The 23581-nt window shown below is 46.1% G+C and overlaps 1 protein-coding gene across 1 annotated transcript in view; it reads left to right on the top strand.

The window, feature by feature from the left end:
- Window positions 1–22999, top strand: part of slc25a26 (solute carrier family 25 member 26) — a 60316-nt gene extending 37317 nt beyond the window's left edge. Inside the window, 4 exon segments of the mRNA XM_080001609.1 lie at window positions 6191–6210; window positions 6213–6257; window positions 13206–13279; window positions 20562–22999. Of these exon segments, the coding sequence (XP_079857735.1) occupies window positions 6191–6210; window positions 6213–6257; window positions 13206–13279; window positions 20562–20658 (236 nt within the window). The 3' untranslated portion in view covers window positions 20659–22999.
- Window positions 23000–23581: the final 582 nt, after the last annotated feature.

Genomic DNA, 23581 nt, shown 5'->3' with positions numbered 1-23581 from the left:
AAGCAGGTGTTGGGCGGTTGCAGTGCTCAATCCATAACTCTCGCCGTGCTGCGACGTGCCAGACAAGACGGGCAGATTGATCTCGAATAAGGGGGAGAGTAGAAGGAGAGATTTGAGGGAGGAATGCGGGGGTTACAAGTTTAGACGTGGCAACCCAAACCTGGTCAGGAGCAGGTATGAGAGGGAGGAGTCCAGGGGATGGAAACCAGAGGGGCGAGGTGAAGTGAGGTCGAGCGTGACAACGAGGGGATAAAGTTCTTGGTGGAGATCTGTGATGTTGCCACTGAAGGGACTGTCAACGTTCCTTTAAAGCGGAGTAAAAAAATATTAAAAAAAAAAAAAAAAAAAGAAAAAGGTGAACACTGAACAAAGCAAAGACGCTGAGATGCCCCCTTCTCAGGTTGCTCCCAAGATTCTGAACCTCCATTCCTGTTTAGTTTGAGGTTGTTGTTTTTTTCCTCTTAACTGGAACTGTAACATTTGATGGACGAGGGATTTTAGCGTTGCACTTCAACCTGTTCTAACCCTTCCCCTTGAAAGTGGCAGATCACAGCCTGTTAGACACAAAACGAATATGCAGCGTTATTTGCATCTTGCATTCGGGTCAGAATAAGGACACAACCTTACTATCCACCTCTGCCAAGCATCCTTCTTGCCAACGTTCAGTCTCTGGAGAACATGATGGATGAACTTCGAGCGAGGATTAAATTTCAACGTGACACGAGAAACTGTTGCGTCCTCTGCCTGATGGAGACACGGCTGAAGCCACTGGTGCCGGATGAAGCCATTCGTCCAGCTGAGTCCTTCTCCGTGTTCCGCGGCAATAGATCGGGGGAGTTGGGGCAATCCAAAGGTGGAGGCGTCTGCCTCATGGTAAACAACCGCTGGTGTAACCCGGACAACACCAAGTCTCCCTCCCGCTACTGCTCGCCGAACCTGCTGACCCGGGAATTCAGCACAGTCATAATTACAGCTGTTTATATTCCACCACAAGGGGACACCGACACAGCATTGTTGAACCTGTATGATGTTTTGTGCGGATTTCAAAACAAACATCCTGACGCGGCTGTGGTGGTACCCGGGGACTTTAACAGGGCGAACCTTAAAAAAGTTCTGCCTAATTTCTACTAACACATCGTGTGGCCACCAGGGGAGATAGAACTTTGGACCATTGCTACACACCTTACAAGAAGGGATACAAGACCGTCTCGCTCCCTGCTTTCGGGAAATCAGATCACGCCACGATTTTGCTGGTTCCCGTTTACAGGCCTCTGATCGCGCGAGAATTGGTGGTGACGAGTGAAGTGAAGCGGTGGACGGACCAATCAGAGGCTGCGCTTCAGGACGCCCTGACTGACATCGACTGGGACATGTTCCAATCAAGTTCAAGTGACGTCAGCAAGTTTACGGACGTAGCGGTGAGCTTCGTGGCTACGGTAGCAGACAGCATTGTTCCCACGGTGAAAGTTCAGATATTTCCAAACCAGAAGGCTTCGGTCGATAAATCCATCCGCTGCGCTCTGAATGCTCGAACGGTCGCTTACAACGACGGTCTTGTATCCGGAAATATGGACAATTACAAAGTGGTATCATACAATCTGCGGAGGGCGGTGAAGGACGCTAAACGGACGTACAGAGAGACTGTGGAGCTACAGATGGTGCAACGGGACACCAGACGCTTGTGGCGGGGGCTGCAGACTATAACATTTACATTACATTTTACATTACATTTAGTCATTAGCAGACGCTTTTATCCAAAGCGACTTACAAGGGAGAATAACATTCTACTACATTGCAACAGAAATATTAGTGTAACAATAAATAAATACTGCTAAGTGGTGCTAAGTAATTGTGAGTTAGGAGAGGAGGTGCTCTCTGAGAGCTGGGTCTTCAAGTGCTTCTTAAAGACAGAGAGGGAGGCCCCTGCTCTGGTGGTTTTTGGCAGCTTGTTCCACCAACGTGGAACTACAAATGAGAATAACCTGGATTGCCGTGGTTGTGCAGCCAGCAGAGCCAGGCGACGCTCATTTGACGAACGCAGCATCCGGGAGGTAACATGTGCTCTTACAAGAGCATCTAAGTAAGTGGGAGCATTGCCAGCAATCACTCTGTAGGCCAGCATCAGAGACTTGAACCTGATGCGAGCGGCTACAGGTAACCAGTGGAGCTCGATAATCAGCGGAGTAACGTGTGCCCTCTTTGGCTGGTTGAGCACCAGTCGCACGGCAGCATTCTCGATCATCTGCAGTGGCTTCATTGTACAGGCCGGCAAGCCTGTTAAGAGAGCGTTGCAGTAGTCGAGACGGGAAATCACCAAGGTTTGTCCCAGCAGTTGAGTGGCATATTGGGTCAAGTACGGCCTGACTTTTCGGATGTTGAATTGTGCGAAGCGGCACGAGACGGCGGCAACATGGTCCGAGAATGTCAGTTGGTCATCGATAATGACACCTAGATTCCTTGCAGTTTTGGTAGGAGCAAGAGATAAAGGTAAATTTTGATATCAATGTTGTGATAAATACCTTGTTTGGCCGGGAAGACAAACAGTTCCTTTTTTGCCAAGTTTAGTTGAAGATGGAAATCCTTCATCCACGTGGATATGTCAGCGAGGCAATCCAAGATCCGCGTCGAGACAGTAGGACCATCAAGCAGGAAAGACAGATAGAGTTGAGTATCATCCGCATAGCAGTGATATGAAAAACCATGCGAGCCGATGATCGGGCCCAGCGAGGTGGTGTATACGGCAAAGAGGAGGGGTCCCAGCACAGAGCCTTGGGGCACCCCTGTGGTGAGGTGGTGAGGCACAGACAGCTGGCCTTCCATGTCACACTGAACGAACGCCCAGTGAGGTAAGATTCGAACCGGGAAAGTGCACTGCCAGAGATGCCCATACTTGAGAGAATGGACAGGAGTATGCTGTGATTGACAGTGTCAAAAGCAGCTGATAAGTCTAGCAGAATGAGAACCGATGTTTGGGCAGCAGCTCTAGCAGTTTTTAAGGCCTCCGTCACAGACAACAGGGCTGTTTCAGTGGAGTGTCCGTTTTTGAAGCCAGATTGAAGTGGATTGAGAAGGTTGTTTCTTGACAGGTATTCTGTAACCTGTCTTGAGACTGCCCTCTTAATGGTTCTGGAAAGGAATGGGAGGAGTGAGACCGACCGATAGTTTTCCACTCGAGTGGGATCGAGTGAAGGTTTTTTGAGCAGTGGTGCTACCCTAGCCACTTTGAAAGCAGAGGGGAATGTGCCAGAAGTGAGGGAAGAATTAATCAAACGTGTGATTGCGGGAGTGACAGTTGGTGATATGGCTTGAAGGAGGTTAGATGGGATCGTATCTAACTGACAGATAGTAGGACGGCTACATGTTAGTAGTTTAGATACCTTACTGTCAGCGAGAGGGGTAAAACCAGGGAACAATGAGCCATGAGCCGGAATAGACAGGTTGTGAGTTGGTTGTTTGGAGAATTAGCTGCTGATGGCTGCCACTTTGTCAGTAAAAAAGGAGGCAAAACTATCAGCAATGAAGTTGGTAGCTGGAGGAGGTGGTGGAGGGTAGAGCAGAGACTTAAAGGTGGAAAATAACCTACGTAACTTAACCAGAAATAAAGTCGGCCTTGTTAACTGCAGATCGACTGTTACACAAGCCAACAGAGAAGGAGGTCTTTGCAGATGATGTTTGCTGCAGAGACCTGAGGTGACCCAGATTGCATCTGCGTTTGTTATAACCAGGCTTTCTGTGTGACCTTGAAATTACAGAAATGTGGTAGTTGCACATTGTGTATGAGGTTACAAAAACAAGACAGGTTTGCCTTGTTCAGTGTCCTTGCCTTAGTGGACTTGCACAGGTAGACTTGCAAGTCTTTACACAATACCGTCTTCACACGAGAACGGCTGCACACGGGCTAACGCTTTGCTGACGCTTTAGTAACAGTCCCGTGAATGTAGCATGACAGCTGATTGAAGATGGCTGTTCTCATGCTCGGACTGATTGCCCCCTGCTGAAGGCACGCCCATACAAAGACAAGGACTTACCGATTTGGGGGAGTGTCTAGAAGTCACACCCTTTGTTGATGGCTAAGCAATTAACAGTGATGGGTTCAGAGTGAAAACAGCAGTCCTACAATACCTAGTGTTGTACAACAATACAATACTAGGTAACAGATACAAAGCAGTAAATACACTTACACAACAGTCTTGGCACTGTATCTTGTCTCGATAACAAATTACAAAAGCAGCTCCTCCCCAGCCACGAGTGTGGACGCCTCCCTAGCCAACGAACTGAACTCCTTTACACCAGGAGGTGTGGTAGCAGAGCACGCAGGATCATGAAGGATCCTCATCACCCCAACAACGGACTGTTCCAGCTGCTGCGGTCAGGCAAGCGCCTCTGCAGTCACACAGAGAGAACAGAGAGACTGAGATGGAGTTTTTTCCCGCAAGCCACAAGAACTGTCAATGCTGACCTCACCAGGGTTCCTCACTGAGCCACACACATAGGCTCCACCACCTGACTGTACTGTATGTAGCAACTGTACCGCATACTGTGTCACTGTTCAGGGTTGTTCGGTGTTACCGTATTGCTGCGGCATACTGTTGTATACTATGCTGTATATCTCACAAACACTACCTCACTTTATTCACATGCCACTTTAATGCACATTTCTGTATATACATAATTAGCCTATACCATATACATAAGTCTGTCCCATATACATAAGCCTAATCCCTTATCTATTTTATTTTATTTTATTCTATATATTTTGATTTTATTCTATAGGATTCGACTTACTGCATTACGTTTGAGGAATCAGTTGGTTGGTCAAGTAGAAATTCTTCTGTATGTGACAAATAAACCTCTTGAATCTTGAATCTGTCCCAGACATCCGCGATGATCACAACACAGTGTCTCTCAGCCAAATCTATATCCACTGGGACTCCATTATTGTGAGATTTATACACATCCTTTATGTCCGTCCAAGATTATTACACAACCTCGTGAGAAGACTTTGTTGTTGTATCTTTGCTAAAGGTTGAGCAAGATTTTGATTTTATTATTATTATTTTTTTTTTTTATCCCTACCATCCCAGGGAGAATAAGCCTCGCTTGGCTCATTTAACTCTTAAAATGATATACTGTCAGCATGTCTAACCCATCTACTGTACATCGCCAGCCAAACAATTCTTGCGATGTAGAAAAAGAAAGGTCGCGCACAAAAGTGTCTCGTTTTCTTGTTTCAAAATACTTATCTCAGTTTTCTCACACTATTGTTCCTTGGTGGCCCATATGAACATGTTTACCTCACCCTGTTGCTGTGTCATGTGGCAGATTGGTCTTCAAGTGTTACCGGTTTATGGTCACTCTCACCAAAATTTCAAAAGTCAGGGTGTCTTTCTTTGACCATTTCTCCTCATTACATGCTCCATCCCAGGGAGGACACAGCCAAATATAAATACACCAATATTTGGCATTAGATGCTAGTTACATATACTCATCTGTCTACAGTGTCAAATATTGTACACTCGCACTGGCTCCCTACACACAGTATCTCTTGGAACACACACACACACACATAACATAAATATATGAATAAATAAATATTCTCCAGCTTGGTGAGAATCTCATTTAAACACAACTTCCTAGCCTTGCAATGCATTGTGGGGTACATACGCCAGTGTTGTGTGCAGTGTTTGCATGCTGCGATATTTCACGAGATGTAGTATGTTATCCTGGTACTTGTCACATATTATTCATGCATACTACGGTTTCAGATGTACTAACCACTAATTTCATGTACTAAATATGATGTTAGCATGCCATTTTGGATGTAGGGAAGGCACTTTCCACTTTTTTCTACTCGACTTTTGTGGTTAAATGGTGGGAGATTTTGATAAAAATGGCGGATATAATTTTTTATTTATGAAGGTGAAGGTTTTTATTGTCAAAAAAATAATAAGTAACCATGACTATTGCTAAGTAAATTGGATTGATTTATGATTTATGCAAATGTACTGTATGAGTCTGCCTGTTAAGAGTGTGTGTGTGTGTGTGTGTGTGTGTGTGTGTGTGTGTGTGTGTGTGTGTGTGTGTGTGTGTGTGTGTGTGTGTGTGTGTGTGTGTGTGTGTGTGTGTGTGTGTGTGTGTGTGTGTGTGTGTGTGTGCGCGCATGTGCGCATGTGCGCGCCTTGTTCTGTAGGTGCGGTAGCAGCTTTCGTTATACAACGCCCCTTGATGTGGCCAAGACCAGGATCATATTAGCAAAGGTATACAAAGACACACACACACACACACACACACACACACACACACACACCGTACACACACACAGTTTGTACTCTGCCGGTAAATGTTAAACAGCGCTGTCAGGTGATGCCTCGCAGACAGGAGGCTGAGTGGGCTTACAGCCTCAACAAACCTCGGCAGCAAAGAGTGGGCCAAGGTTGCACAGGGACAGAGGCGACCCCACACACACACACACACACACACACACACACACACATACACACACATACATACATACATACATACATACATACATACATACATACATACACATACACATACACAGTGTACACACACATCTATCACTTGCTGTGACCGTGGAGAGCCTCGAGTGGACGTGTTTGTGCTCATGGTTAGTGTCAGAGAGAGGCACTCGCTTGCGGCTCCGGAGGAATTTCCATCTCCAGGCATCGTATCCCGCAGAACCAGGAGGCCTCGCGACCAAACGGAACAGAACTCCGGCAAAAGGAAACATGGAGAAGATGAACGAACAAGAAGGAAATCAGTGTTTGGAGTCTGTGTACAGCGCTGTGTGAAAGTCCCAAGACTCTCCACATCCCTCCCCCCTCTCCGTATATTGGTCCAAATATCACATGGTGTGTGACTGTTGATCATCTGGTTGGAGTTCTTATCGAGTATAATGTGTTTTCCAGCGGTTCTTTGTCTTAAGATAAGATAACGCTTTATTTATCCCTGGGGGGAATTCAGTTGTTACAGCAGCGAAGACAGCGAAGTTAAGAAAGACATGACAAGTGGGATGAAATAGAAATCAGATATGTTTCGTTGGATGCGTTTCGTCTGGGTTATACGAAAACAGGCCATTTTGTGTCCCTCGAACAAAACTGCTCTGTAAATCTGAATAAGCAATTAAAAAAACCCAGAACATTTTCTAATTTAGTTTCCATAATAGATCTCTTAACATAAAAACACATTAATAGTTGTTTTTTTTAATTTTGTTTTTAAAGAATTTTAAACACCTTTTTTTTTTTTTAAACACCATCTTACAAAAAAATGTAAAAATGGCCTGGGCCTCAGTATGATTTTTGTACTTTTACTAGCTATTGAGGCCAAAAAAGTCAAAGTATAATATAAAAACGTAAACTTATATAAAGTCCCAAGTTCCGTTTTATTACGTTATTACTTACCGTTCCTAGGACCAGGTCGTTAAGTGAATTGGTCGATAAGAGAGGACCCGTATTATTTCATGGTAAGGGGGCGTGGCCATTACGAACGCTAGTGTAGTGAATACTGACAGACTGTGGGACGAGACTGAGAATGGTGATGAGATGAGTGTATACAGTGTATAAAGTATATATAGTTTATATACTATATATAATATATATAGTGTATACAGTGTATAGTGTATATAGTATATATAGTACATGTAGTATATATAGTGTATATTGTGTATAAAGGGTGATGCGTGATGAGATGCTTGACGCTGAGACACCGTGGTACTGTACACAGCGTACAGTACAGACTGGTCAGAGAGCTGGTTGTAAGTCTGAACGCTCATTAAACAGGTAGGTGGTTCAGTGAGGAGTACCTGTATGTGTAAAATGTTGGGGGGAAAAAACAACAATTTAGTCACCTTCCCAGGTTACTTTTAATGAAACGACCCCTTCAGAGATAATGGAGTGTTCTGAAAGTTGCATCATTTCCAGGAAGGGAAATCATCCACCTTTTATGAAGTTGGATGGTGAAAAGACAAGTAAGTGTCCTCTTCTTTTAATGAATTATGGATTATGAATTATCTTTGAGTTATGTAATGTCTGACAGAGGGGGGCAAGCTCGTTGTGTCAACCCTGTTACCGCAAAAGCGTACATTAAAATGTTACTTGTTTGAAATTTGAAATGTACATACATAACAAAAGTGTTGACAAAAGTGTCATGTTAGGCAGACATTACTAGCCATGTGTTAAAGGTCATGACACCACATGGTGTGCATTCATGACAGGCTTAAATGTTGTTATATATGTACATTTAACATTTCAAACAAATAGATTTATAATGTATGCTTTTGTGGTAACAGGGCTGACACAATGAGCTTGTCCGCGTCTGTCAGACATTATAACTCAAATAAATGAATTAAAAGAAGAGGACACTTACTTGTCTTCTCACCATCACGTTCATAAAAGGCGTGATTTCACTTCCTGGAAATGATGCAACATTCAGAACAGTCCATCATCTCTGAGAGGCTGTTTTAATGACAATTAAATTATAATTAAGGAACAGGGTTGACGACAACTTGGGGACCCGACTAAATTGTTTTTTTTCTCTCTCTCTCTGTGTGTGTGTGTGTGTGTGTGTGTGTGTGTGTGTGTGTGTGTGTGTGTGTGTGTGTGTGTGTGTGTGTGTGTGTGTGTGTGTGTGTGTGTGTGTGTGTGTGTGTGTGTGTGTGTGTAAAAGGGGTACCACTGGTTGCGTTTGAGGGGGCTCAGCAGATTCAATATTAGGCTTTTGTTTATACTGTTCATTCTGAACATGTTCAATAGATCATATAGATGTGATGTCATTTCAATATCCTTCATGTTTTGATTAAAATAATTGGTTTACATTTACATCTGCAGTAAGATCATAATTTTTCATAAATGTCTATGCTAAAACCCATTTTATATATATATATATATATATATATATATATAAACACATATATATATATATATATACATATGTGTATGTGTGTGTGTGTGTGTGTGTGTGTAATTACCCATTAAATCCCATTATAACTCCATTATACCAACAACTGTAACTTAAACAAGCAGTATAACTGTTTGTAACTGTTGGTTATACTGGAAAATGAATAGAGAAATGTAAAATCAACCCATTTTAATATGTTAAGTAAAAGACACCAGTAATCCACGCAAAGAAATTGGGGTCTTATTATTTTGTTTTAACAACTTTTTCTTAAAACAGAAGATGCTGTGAAAGTGTCAATTCTAAATGAGCATATTCATCCATGGAAAAATGTAAACCCTACAATATTCTCACTTTATAAGCACACTGTGTCTGACAAGGGGGATTTTTATCTTTCATAGTAAATCAGAATTGTGCTAAATATTGATTTAAAACCTTATCAAATTGATATGTTAGTAAGAGGGTTGAAGAAACACACATATACGTGTTGATTATAGGTGAAAAGATTTAGAAATAGGATGGCCTGAGATGGCACGGCATATTTTCTTGAGATCCAAAAAGGGGCTTGAAGACTTTTAAAATGGTACTTTGAAAATCAAACATCAAAAATGGGAAATGGCACGTTTTCGTATAATGACCCATGTTTGCATCCACCAACAAGGTGAACTCGGAGTAGCGCGTCGTGAAGGTCTTTCTCCATGTAGCATGCTGCCTCTTTCACTGCTGTTCCTCGTCTCCCTCCATGTTTCTTCTCTTTCTCTTACCACTAGTGTTTCTCTCCTTATCTCTCCCTCTCAGTCTCTCTCCGTGTGTGTGTGTGTGTGTGTGTGTGTGTGTGTGTGTGTGTGTGTGTGTGTGTGTGTGTGTGTGTGTGTGTGTGTGTGTGTGTGTGTGTGTGTGTGTGTGTTGCACCTCTATTCCTCCCCCTTTCCTTCACTTTTAGTTTTGGCTCACTGTAGCTCCTGTGTCTGTAAGTCTGGCTTCCCTCAGTGTGTGTGTGTGTGTGTGTTTGTGTGTGTGGCAGTGTGTAGGGGGTAGTGAGTTCAGACTCACCCCCTGCGGCTCCCCCCCGTCCTTGGAGAAGACACAGTGTTCCGTTATGTCCCCCGCCCCCGTCATACACGCACAACTCCCACTAAACTAACGGAATTCTGGAATAAGCAAATCCCTCGGCCAGATCTGGATCTCTGTCTGGTTCTGCTATCCAGTACTGTGTCACATCACCTGAACAGGTGTCTTTTCTCTCTACATTTTGTCAATTTTTGGCCGGGCCATATAGAAGAAATTTACTATCACAGACTAGTACAGTGTTACACAATATGTCTCCAACTCGTTTCATTGAACTATGTGGTAATCTAAAGGAGGATTTCAGACTCGAAGCTCAAGTTTTTAAAATAAGACTCGAAGTATTTCAGACGACATTGTGTGCCACCATGGGGCAGCATCTTCATTTGATGACTATAGCAAACCCTTGACAGACTATGAATCATATCATATTCATATTGATCATATTGAATGTACTCCCTAGCCCTATCGTTAGGTAGGTGATAGGAAACTGCAACTTAGAATGCAGTTCCTTCTGTTACTGCACACTCCCCAGGCGGCAGGACAGGCCCAGGCAGGAGTGTGTTGGTGGAGAGAGAGATGGAGAGAGAGTGGGCGGGAGGGGTGTGGATGGCTACGAAGGCGATTGGAGGAAAGGTGGATGCAGGTGTTGGAACTTGTCACATTAGTTTCCTGGAGAGCTTGAGGAGTTGTTTAGTTCTGTATTTTCCGTCAGAATGAAAGAGCGGTGTTGTGCACTTCGCTCCCGCTTCCAAAAGAACTGGTTTTGGCGCACGGAGCCGAGGGCACCGGGCAGGGACCGACCAGGCGCTTGGCCAGGGCACAGATGGACCCGTAAAGAAATAAACTAAAAAACCACCTCATTGGGAAAGGCTCCCAGCCATGTTGGCCACACCGCACCACACCGTGGCAACGGCGCACGCACGCGTGCGCGCACACACACACACACACACACACACACACACACACACACTGCCACTGTTAGCCTAATACGCCGCTTCTGTACACCACTTGCTGCTGGCTGCCAGCGCTGCCAAACCACAGGCTGCGATGCCACCTCACACCACACCTAAAAACACGCACACACACACACACACACACACACATAATCCTATGCTTCCTCTCCAACCAACCTACACACCCACCCACCCAACGCCGGAACCCGCCGGTACAAACACTAGTCACCACTGATTTGCAAGCCGCCGCTCCGGGGTTCTGCTGTATGTTGCCCGGTACAGTAAACACCATCATTCTTCTGTTCCCAGAGCGTCTGGTGTGCTAGGGAGCACCGTGCGGGGTCAGGTTCTGCAGAACACGGGTCCAGACGCACTGTTAGGGAGGTTTTATTGCAACACAAGGGTTGTTAAGCAAACAAAAAAAGAGCAACTCCCAGGTTAAGAAATAAAGAGAAGTTTAAGGGTAGATTTCTGGTCAGCAGAAGCTGTGTGTGTCTAGTGTGTGTATCGTGTGTGTGTGTGTGTGTGTGTGTGTGTGTGTGTGTGTGTGTGTGTGTGTGTGTGTCTTGGACACCTGGCTCTTCTGTTCCCTCTGACCGTTCTGTGGTTGCTGAGAGGAAAAGAAAACTTGTCAGCTGAGCGAAAGGCAGACTTGTTTCTCACCCGCCCCTCTCAACATAAACAGGCTGTGTGCAAGGGTGTGTTTGCATTTCATATTTATCTGGTTGTGGATGTAGAAGGTGGAGAAATATTGCAATTTTTCTTTTTCTTTTTTTTTATATATTCTTTTCTGGCAGGGTGGTATTTTGGTATTGGTGTAGACAATTTCATCTTTATTCATCTTGATACATAATGGGGCGTTTTCACAGACACAGATTAGGCCTCGTCTTTGACTTAATCACAATTTGAATCCGTCTGTTTTAATCTCAGTCATGATTTAAAATAGTCTCAGACTTGACCTAGTCTTGGTTTGAAATAAATCTGATTTCCAGAAGGCAGATTGGAGCTGATCTAAGTGAAGGCTTAAATAAAACCTGACCAGAGGCAGGTTTATCTATGGATTAATGGATGTGGCCTCCAGGTGGACCAGGTTGATCTGGACTAAGACCAGAAAGAAGAAGCTGACTAGTCCTTAAGTACCTTACTCTCAGACTTTCTAGTCTATAACAATTTCATTTTAAATTAAGCAATGTCTCAGAGAGGCATTTTTTCATTTAAGTAGGATTTATTTAGTCCCGATTTATATTGAACACGATCTGCTAAATCTCCCCAATAATTCCAAATGAGTGATAATACCAGACATTTTAAATCTGATCTACTTTAAATCGCCACATGGTTCAATGTGAAAGTCAGTCATATAGTTGCTTATTCATCTCCTGATCATTGTCACAGTAAATTCAATCCAGTGTCGCCCAGTTCCATCTTCAGGTGCCACAGATTGGAGCAGGAGTCACAACGGTACATGCGTTAGAAGAGCGTACCCAATAAAACCCCTCACGTACACGCGCACACAAATAGTTACAGACGCATGCACAAAGACACACTGTCAGATTTCCAAAGCCAAGAAAATTCATGGGGTGAGGGGGGGGGCTTACAGCCTGGTGCAGCAGTTATGCTAACCTCCTATACCTCACCCAGCATTCCCTGCTTTCTGCCTTGCACTACCCTCTTACCATCCCTCTGTTTATTTTTAATCCATCGTTCTCCTTTTCCCCCCATATTTGCCACATTCTGCAGTCTGGTGTTGATGTTTTTATCGCTTGGTCTCTCTTGTAATGCGTCTCTTTGCATTTTGATATGAAAAATGGAGAGAAGGAAAGAGAGTGAGATGAAAGAGGGGGGGGGTGAATCAGGGCAACAGGTGGAGTGTGGGCGGAGTGGTGTGAGTGTGTGTGTGGGTGTGTGTGCGTGCGTGTGTGTGTGTGCATGTGCGTGAGTGTGTGTGTGTGTGTGTGTGTGCGTGCCTGTGTGTGTGTGTTACGTGGCACCTGTGCTGATACAGCTGTCCCTAAAGAGAGCCTGGAGGGGTAGATGGGGGTGTATATCAAGATTCAAGATTCAAGATTTTTATTTGTCACATACATATACATACTTCCATACATATATGCAGTGAAATGTAATGCAACGCACCCGGTGATAGCACACAATATATAAGGGTCAATGGAGGGTGTGCGTGTGGGGGGGGGGGGTTCTGTGGGTCCAAGTGGCAGGAAGTGGAGGAGGCAATCCGTCCTTCATCACGCTTCTCTTCCTGTCTGTCTGTCTGCCCAGGCTGGGACGACCACGGCGAGCGGCAACATCGCACTGATTCTCCACGACGTGTGGAAGAGTCAAGGGCTCAGAGGGTAAGTGTGTGTGTGTATGTGTTTAGAGTCATTAAATCTTTGCTCCTCTCCACACAAACAATAACGGAGCAAAGAGACACCAAGTGGGGTAGAACTGGAGTTAGTCTATAGGGAAGAAGTTATAATCCCACTAGTCGTAGGGAATCTTAAATCCTTTCATTATACTGTATGTATCACAATCTGGTTTTCATATTTTAAATCCCATGTCAGTGTATCCAGTTTTATCACTATAAATTGTATGGACTAAGTCAATTATGATCTATGAAAAAAAAATCTAAAATAAATGTTGTAATATCTTAAGAAGCAGGGAGAACTGCTTATTGTCATATCACGCTGTCCTACTTTTAAAAGTGATGAATGATAATAATCATTGCCACAAGAAATTGTCCAATGCCAACATCAAACAGCTGTGTCTGTGTGTTAATGTTCAATTTGAATGAAAGTTCAAAGACCAGCCCAGTTGTTGGAAAACAAATAGCTTCTTCACACAAACCATATTTATCTGGGCTTATTTAAAAAACAAACAAAAAAAAAAAAAAAGAACTTTGTATTTTGCATGATTTGATTAAAACTTTCCCAGATAAACCAGTCCGAGGATGGAACCACTTCTTCTGCCAACGTTAATTTATGACCCATATTTGGAAAAAAAAAATAGACGTATTAAAAGACTTTTATTTTTGCCGGCCATATTTATGAAGGCGTTGCAGGGACTGTTTATTCGACTGAGGCTGCCAACAGTAAAACAAACACAGCGGTGCAGGTGAATGATGTGTAGGCGCCGCCGTCATTTAGTTGACATGCACCGCCACTGTGCGCTGATAATTGATTCAGTACGGGACAGCGGCCAATCGCCAGAGAGACCTTTCTTCTCCCCTCTTTACTCTCACTTTCTCTCTTCCTCACTCAGCCACAAACACAAACCTTCATCTATAAACTCGGCCGTGCCATTAGGCTGTTTTTTGGGTAGGCTGCGGTGCGGAGATTTAATCAAAGAGTAATTAGGTTTGTGTTTCGGACACAGCCGTGTTCTTATAGCAGGGGGGTACGGAGGTGGTTCCCTCGAATACCAACGGGCGGGTGGACGGTGGTGGGGTGCTAAGGGAAATATTTGAGAATTGCGGCTATTATGATCTAGCAGGTAGCAGTTTTAATTGTCAGAATTGAATTGTCTTTACTGTAATCCAACCTTAAAGACAACATTTAACTATGTTGTAGTGTTTGTGTAAATAAACACAACTTATTTTGCAGCAAAAAGCCGCAGGTGCTTTATTAACGTGTTACTCAAAACCGGAAAACGAAAAAACGACAACATCCAGACTCGCAGCTCCAACACGTCATCAAACTGGGGTGGTTCTTAATGGGGCCAAGGTTAGGCCAAGGGGCCGTTTTGTCAGGTCACAGGCCAGGAAGAGAAGGGGACACCGAACCCCCATCTGGCTGTACCGACAGGGATGGGGCCCCGCCGACTGGGGGCCGGCCATGCCGCGGAGGCTGGGCCAGCACGATTGGCCAAACCGGGTCCTAATGAGTTGGCTTTAGATAGTCCACTGAGACAGCCGGCCTTCCCCTGATGTCGAAAACTGAAGTTTTATCCTCTGGCTTGACCACCCGGAAGGGTCCATCATAGGATGGCTACAGAGGTCCCTGGGGCGCGTTGTGCCTGACAAAAACTAAATTGGGGATGAAATCACCGGGCAGCCGAATCACTGCCTGTCCACCAACTCTGTGGCAGAAGACTAAAGGTCCTCATTCGGCGCGGCCCCAGCATGATCCACGGGTGCCGGTCGCACCAGCCCTCGTCCTTTAGGCTGCCTCTCAGGACGGCCCTCATAGAGCTGTGGAAGTACTCACGCAGTCCATTGGCCTGAGGGTGATAGGCTGTGGTGCGATCAAGCCTGAGGCTCCGGGTAATCGCACCCCAGAGTGTGGAGGCGAAGTGCGGGCCGTGGTCGGATGAGATGTCAGATGACACACCGAAACCGTCGACCCAAACATCGATGAAGGCTCGAGCTACGTCTGCTGTCGAGGTGCCAAACCCTACTAACCAGCTGCTCATGGACCGCACCAGCGGCATAATCTGAAGCGTCGGTAGTAAGGGCTATATATGCATCTAGAAGCGGGTGCGCCAGCATTGACGTGTTTGCCAGTGCAGTCTCAGCGTCCATGAAAGACCTGGTCATCTCCGCCAACCAATTTATGCTGCACTTGGTCGCTTTTCCTTTAAGGGCCTAATGCAAGGACTGCATGAGATTGGCTGGGCAGGGGACAAAACGGTAGTAAAAGCTTACCATCCCCAAAAACTCCTAGAGCGCCCTGACTGTCTGGAGCCCCGGGAAGTCGACTACAGCAGCCATCTTTGACAGCAAAGGTACTGCACCATCCTTAGTGATGTGATGCCCGAAAAAATCGATGGACGGCAGTCCAAATTGACACTTCGATGAATTCACGATAAGATCATGCTGGTCGAGGCGGGTGAAAAGGATGTGGTGGGACAAGTGCTCCGCCTTGGAGGCGCTGGCAGTGAGAATGTCATCCAAGTAGATTAACAGAGGCAGGAGGTCCCGCAGAACGGAGTCCATCAGGCGCTGGAAAGCTTGCCGGCGTTATTAAGCCCAAAAGGCATGGGCAGGAGCTTGAACAGTCTAAAAGGGTGATTACAGCCATCTTAGGGACGTCATCTGGGCACACCGACACCTGGTGGTAGCCTCGGACCAAATCCACTTTGGAAAAGATGACCTTCCCAGCCAGCCGGGCCGAGAATTCCTTTATGTGCGAGACTAGATCTGGGGTGGTGGCGTCGTTGAGGTGGCAGTAATCCCCACAGGGGTGACAACCACCATTGGGCTTCGGGACCATGTGCATACGAGAGGCCCATGAGCTGTTGGACCGGCGGACTATTCCAAGGTTCTCCATATTGGCAAACTCAGCTTTTGCCACAGCGAGCTTCTCTGGGTCAAGGTGGCGGGCACAGGCCCAGATTCGTCGGCCCGTGGTAGAAATGTGGTGCTCCACCAACAGTCCACATGCCCACAGGAAATCAGTGCCTATTAGGACTATTCCAGGTCAAGCAGAGTATCGTGTGCTGCTTACCATGACTCAGTATGGTGCTGCTGTTGGCAGCCTCAAGCCGAGGACCGCAGACCTTTGTCCAAGCGGCCATGGACGAAGAAGGTAGAACGCTCACCTGGTCGCCGGAATCGACCAGGATTTGCCTCCCAGCCAGCTCATCCTAATGAAAAGCAGCTTGCCAGAACCACCAGTGCCCACAGCAGGCATAGAGCACCTTACACCAGCGCGTGCCTTGTTGAAAGTGCATTGCGGGCAGCATCTCTTAGCCTGTGCCCTAACGGAGCATGGTAAAAACACAGTCCTGTTGCACCCTGTCCCTGGGCTACAGAACGAGTGGCGACGCCATTGACTGGCGGCGGTAAAGGGTGTGGTGGTGGAGAAACCACATGTGGCGGAGTGCAACTGATCAGCCTCCCTAACTAACTCACCAAAGTCCTTAACGTAATGTTGGTTAGGGCCAGCTGAACTTGGTCAGGCAACAGCCTTAAAAACAGTTCTCTAAATATAAAGCAAGCTTTGTGTTTTCCCAAAAGTCCCAACATATGGTCTATTACCTCAGAGGGCTTCAACTCACCTCGGCGAGGCAAGGAAAGGAGCTGTCTGGCGCGCTTGGACATGGTCAGCCCAAATGTGTCCAGATGAAACTTTAGCGCCGCATACTTGCTGGCCATCGGGGGGTCCTCGAGCAGACTGACGACTCTGGACATGGTAGATTCATTGAGCGGTGCTACAATGTAATAGTTCTTTGTCTCTTTCACTGTGATGTCACGTAAAGCGAACTGCGCTTCAGCTTGAATGAACCCTGTCGCCGCCTTCTGCTCCCAAAACTCTGCTTACTTTAGTGAGACAGCGTTAGTCGACATGTCGGCTCTGGGAACATGCGAGAGCGTCGGGCTCATAAATGTAGTGTTTGTGGAAATAAACACGACTTATTTTGCAGCAGAAAGCCGCAGCTGCTTCATTAAGGCGACAACTCAAAACCGGAAAACCAAAGAACCATAAGGCACCATCCAGAGTTACAGCTCCAAACTGGGACCATTCTTAGAATTATGTATTCCCGTCTGTGTGTGTTCATCGGATCACCACAATCAATATCAGGATGTTGTGGTAACCAAAACTTAAAATATATATATATATATATATATATATATATATATATATATATATATATATATATATATATATATATATATATATATATATCACGATATTGATATGATATTGATATGTCGTTCATTTAGGAATTAATTGGTATCTGGCATCTCTGCAAAGCAAAGTTCTCTAAAAATGTATAGAACATTTAAAAACATTAAACACGCTTGCGTGGCTCATCATAGATATGAGGGCAAAGCCTTCATAGTGTGCTAATGTCCATAAGGTCCACGACAAAACCATCCAGGAAAGGTAAGATATGTATCATACGGAGAACTTTATATAGGGTGGACAGTACCAGTTGCAGCAGCATATTTGAATGATAAGCCCAGGCGACATTGTGAGTGGTACTACACGTTGGAATCCTGAAAGCCCTGGATAGTAAAACCCCGACATGTTTGTTAAAAAAAAATAAAAAAAAACATGAGAGAAAAGGGAATGAAGAACAACAAAGACTGGGGGTGGAGGGAGACTGGATAGGAGGCAAAGGAGCAGCGGGGGCAGTGTCGCCGTGCAGAGCCTTAGACCTCGTAGTGGTGCCGGTGCATGCCTGCTACAAATTGCTAAGGCTTTAAAGCTGTAATTATGGTAATGGCCCAATTGCAGTGTAGTGAAACTCTAAAGTGCTTCCATGTGTGTGTGCGTGTGTGCGTGTGTGCGTGTGTGCGTGCGTGCGTGTGTGCGTGTGTGCGTGCGTGTGTGTGTGTGTGTGTGTGCGTGTGTGTGTGTGTGTGCGTGCGCGTGCGCGCCCCAGAGAGCCATGTGTTACAATAAAGCGGTGTAATCAGGCCTGCGCTGGACTTCTGGAGCCACAACAACCCGACTACAACACTGACCACAGACACAGAGAGCAATAATCAACATGACCTCAACCCTGAGCCTGCTTAATGCCTCGTAGGAACCAAAACCACTACAGCAACAACATTAGCATATCTGTACCAGAGGGAAATGTTTGGACTGGAAGGCAATCGTTTTTTTTCTTTTATTTCTGGTAGTTTTGGGCTGTTTCAAGCTCAGGCAAGTATTTAAGCTGGGGTCAACAAGCCACACCTTAATCTTTGAGTCAAAAGTCAGTGGCGTTGAGTTCCAACAGGTATTTATGACTTGCGCTCACTTTAAGTACGCTCCTTCGTGAAGATTCGGCGTTGCTGAATGCTCTCCTTCGTGCCTGTAGGCTATTTTTAGTTCCATCTGCCCAGAGAGGTGATTGGCCGGCGATTGGGCGATGACTTATCTGTACGGCCGGCCAGTTGATGATGTCATGGTGAGTCAGAGCAGCCTGAGAGCGCAATGGGGAAAATCTGAGCCCTTGGCTTTTTTTGTGGAGTCTCGTATTCCACAGGTGGGCTTGATCACAGACGGGAAGTGACGTGCTCAGGGAGATGAGGTGAGACGAGGCACGTCGGGCTTTGAGATGACTTCATTCCTAATTCAAGACACGGTCATCACAAACATTGGTCAACTTTTTTCCACTGGTTTGTTGATTGATTAAGCACTGGCCGGGGTTTAATGATTCAGTCTGCAAAGGTGTACACATTCCCCTGCCGTCTTCTCGTCTTCCTTTTTCCTCTTGATCGGCCTCTAATGGTTTTCCACTGCGGTGTGACTAATACCGCTGCGTTTGGCAACTGTGGCGGGTCTGGCTGCTTGCGTTTTGAGCCCGTGACGAAAGATGGCTGCGCGGAGTTGGAAAGAGCACGTTGGAAGGGCAGGACGGTGCACTCTGAGTAATGTCTCCTCGCCTATTCAGACCATCTCGGGCACCTATGCCAGTGCGTGCCTACACACAGGCAGACACACTCGCGATAACGCCCCCTGCGCCGTCCTGTTCCCTCTCCCCATCTCTTACAAAGCACTAACCATGCACGCGTGCTTGTTCGTCCGTCCGCACGCACCGGATCTGGATGCATTCTGGATGGTTGGCGCGGCTGGGAGATCCCTGGCATGCCTCGCACCTTGTACGGCTTTGCAGTTGAAAAACTTGACGTATAAGTGGTAAGGCCATTTGTAAGCCCATTTCTAAATGAGGCGGCCATAAAACTTAACTTGCTCCCCACCCATCCACACCCACCCCCACCCTTATATACGTACACCCATGAAGGATTTCCCTGCATTCCAACTCCCACAGGTGTTTCAGGCAATACAAAAGGTTTTATTCTAGTCACTCAGATATTCAAATTCTCAAAGTCTTTTTTTTCTGTCTTTCTGTCGGTTACATACACACACGTTATTCTGTGCTCAACATCTGGAATGGATGGTGCCAGACCAGATGAGTGTGGGGGTGTATTGGCAGACAGGAGGACTTAGTAGGCAAAAACACAGTCCAAGGGCAGTGCTGAAAATGTCTGTCCAGCAAAGAGAGGGAGAGAAAAAGTGAATAACAGAGAGACGGATGGACTGGATAGAGTGAGTGTGTGGGAGATAGCAGAGGTGAAACAGCCAGGCAGTGAATTCATCGAAGATGTCTGAGACGTAGACGCCGCTAAGGCCGGACACCGAGGACGTCAACTGGCCATCTGTAATGTGGAGATAATGGGGGGGTTTCAAGTGAGGCTTTTTGTGGGGGCTGTGAGTGGAGCTGAGACCCTAATCCCAAAAACAGCTGTGCGGAGCAGGGAGCGTTCCAGGGAGGGGTGGGGTGGGTTGGGGGAAAGCGATTCCCCGGGATATGGAGGCTCTCTCATGGCCCGGCTCGTCCTCTGACCCATGCAACGGCACCAGCTTCTCCCCGGGCCTCAACCCATCCTGTTCTTCCTCACCCGCCTTGCACAGCCCGTTCCCCTCCTCGTCATCCTCATCTGTGAGCCGCATGAGGCTTGCGACCCCCGGGGCCTCCCTATTCCCATTATAATTTTGTATTCATGCTTTCATTTGGAGAGCGGCTTGGGGTTAGCTCTTGTTTTGTTTCTGTTGGCTATACCAACTGAACGAGTTGATGGGTGTTGTGATGTGCGATCGAGTTGGGGCCCAGGGGCAACTTTTCGGCAAAGCTAAGCTAAGTTGAAGCGAGGTGGTGATCACGCTCGACGCCGACAATTTCTAACACCTTGTTTCTGTGCAGCCTGTTCGCGGGCGCCATTCCCAGAGTGACCTTCATCAGCGCGGGGGGTTTCATCTTCCTGGGAGCCTACGAGAAGGTCCGTCGCACCCTGCTGTAGTGATCTCCTCATCCCCGCCCGAAGAAAGACCCCCAAGAGGAACTTCACAGCGGAGACCCCCCCCCCCAATGCCACCGCATCTTCCCGATGGGCTCCCCGCACCGCCGTCCACGCCCGACCGGCCCCCTCCCCCAGGTTGGGGCTGGGCGAGCAGGGCCACCTGGCGCTCCGGGGAAAGCCATCTATCCCCCGGATCGGATTACCCACGGCCCTGCATTCCTACTCATCAGCGATCTGCCGCTTGGGTTTAGTGCAAGGCACGGGGTTCGACTTTTTCTAACGGAAAGCGTGACGCCCCCCTTTGAGGAAGATGATACTGTGTTATACTTGTCTTTTTTTTTTTTTTTTTTTCTTTTTCAGGGATGGTCATTACTTTGGTTATTGACAGGCTTGCAATTATTTGTCCCCTTCCTGGTTTAGTTGTGGACCTTTGACATTGTGGGCATTACAATCATTTTATTGCCCCACCCAACGGCTGTGCACTGCAGTCTGCGATGAGCCAAACCCCCCAGTTTTTAAGAGCCGCTGGGGGGGGTGAGTCATTTCTCAGCATTTAAACAGGCCCACAGGACTACCTCTGAGCTCATCCACCTGCAATAGTTTTAATTTCATACTTGAGATGTCAAGACTATAAATGTACTGTTTGCAGCATAAACCAAGGGAGCAGACTATGGAGTATTTTTGAATGCTTTATACTTAAAGGTTATACTTTATCAAAATAAGTTTGGTATGAAAGGGTATGAAATATGTATAATGTACTCAAAGGATGTGTACCTTTTAGAAAACATACATAATGGAAACTAGGTCTTGCGTTGCAAGATAAAAATTGCCAGGCTGCGTTAACTCCTCTGTTCCAGCCAGAATAGCAGCTCTGACACAGTCTCGCGCTCCGTCTCACACAGAAAGTGAGAACTACTAGTAGGAATAAAAGGTTCGACTCTGTTTTGAGATTTGGTTCTTCACAAGCGATGGGTGGTGTCGGAAGGGTCCGTTCGGCTCTGAGTTGTGGACGGAGTTCTCCCAAGAATCATTTAATTCTGTAAAAATTATTTTGGTGGAATGTGAAGGAGGCCAAATGCCTAGACCTGATTTTCATTTTTTTGCCTCAGACTTTGAACTTTGAGACTCACCCTCCCGCAATTTTGCTGGAGTAGCGCCCCAAGTCATTACATTATTTTTTTCGCTATGAACAAATCATTCAGTAGCCCTGCATCACTATTAGTAGGCCATGATAATAAGCACAGTTCTTTTGGTTTGTGACGTTTCAGTATTTAACAGGATAGTAGTTCACCGTGGGATTATTTAATCGTAAAAAATGTGCTGTCGCAGACAAAAAGGTTGAGAAACACTGGGTGAGGCCTTTCTGTCTGATGGAATTAAAAATCCCAGGCGGAGCCACAGTCCTTAGGAATTTTTTCCTTTCCAGGTCCTTCGCTGCTGCTGCCAGAAGGGTCGGAAGCTTTAACCAGCGATTCTCAACCTTTTTCATATCAAGGGCCAATTTGCCACGGAGCTAAAAAAAAATTGTAGTGTTGGATATTCCATCTTCCATACCGGTCTATTCTATAGTTTAGGCGACCACAGTGAAGGTGTAATCAGTCCTTGTATTTTCTAATGGACTCTTAAAGGACCCCGTGTTGAGAACCACTGCTTTAGTGTCTCCTGTCATAGGCACAAGGAGACTGATGGACCCACAGGTGGGCGTGTATGTCGGACCGCCTGTCACTAGGCCGTTGGACAACAATGGCCGGCGTGTGATCGGTGGAAGCCGGAGCTTGGGGCACGTCAATGGTTTCGGGGGACAAACATCAGTCTGGAATGCACATTCTGGCCAGCCGCTGACCCTGGCTCAGCACTGACTCAAAAGCGAATATTTTAAACAGGCAGCTGTGGAAGACTGTCTGCTGTCTTTGGAGCTTAGGGAGAGAGCACACAAATGCACGCTCCTGGTTGGAAGATTAGAAGACGTGTCTTTGTTGTCCGGTCCGCGGCTACTTCCCCTCTTTGAAGATCAAGGTCTTTGGGCTTCTCGTCTCCGTGCGGGTCCTGCTTGAATTGATGGCATTTCCATAGCACAGTGGACATGTGTGCACTTAGAGATGCTACGTCAGCTGTTGGAAATACTGTTGCGAGTGAATTTTTTTCTCCTCCGTTGTTGCTGTGCACTGTAACCAACAAGTACTCAAGAAAAACCTGAGACACTCCAAAAGATGTCAAAAAACGTGATTTTTTTTTTATTTATTAGCCACTTCAATGCCATGTTAGACACTTTAATGATTCAGCTTTGACATTGGTACAATGGATCGAGACAGTTTGTTTCAATAAATTACTCTGAATGTGAGCAGACCTTGACTTCTCCCTTTCACCTGGATTCTCGGGATCCTCTTCCTGACAGGGGCCGCTAATTGGCCTCGCTGTTGATTCAGCAGTAACCAGAGAAGCACGTCCTCCAACTAACCCCCCCCCCCGCCCCGATAAGGCCACTGGAAACTGTACACAATACAGAGAGCGCACGCTGGCAAAACACATGTATACATTAGACAATGTTAATTACCTTTCCACATTCAGTGTCTCCGGGGTTTGTGGCAGCTGGGGGGGGGGGGGGGGCTGGTGGGTGTTGGTTTGGTTAAAACCCATTTCACAAGCCTCCCAGTTGTTCACAGAATTCAATTGTGCAACAATCGTTCCCTCACCCAGAAAGCATGCTGTAGCATAGTGATGACGATAACTTATTACAGTATTGTAACCAGATGGTGATCGACAAAGGCGTAATACCGCCTTTTTTTTTTTTTTTTTTTGGTTGTTTGTGATCGCACGATGATGTGTGTTGAGACACATTACAGCAGTAACAAAATGACTTTTCCTCTCGTGGACCGGAAAGACTGGAAATTGCTTGTTGACCAATGCTTTGTATTTATAGCAA

The sequence above is a fragment of the Zeus faber genome, assembly GCF_960531495.2.
Source record: "Zeus faber genome assembly, chromosome: 5".
In the NCBI taxonomy this organism is placed as follows: Eukaryota; Metazoa; Chordata; class Actinopteri; order Zeiformes; family Zeidae; genus Zeus; species Zeus faber.
The sequence above is the reverse complement of the archived record's forward strand: the minus strand, read 5'-3'. Positions and strand labels throughout refer to the sequence as shown.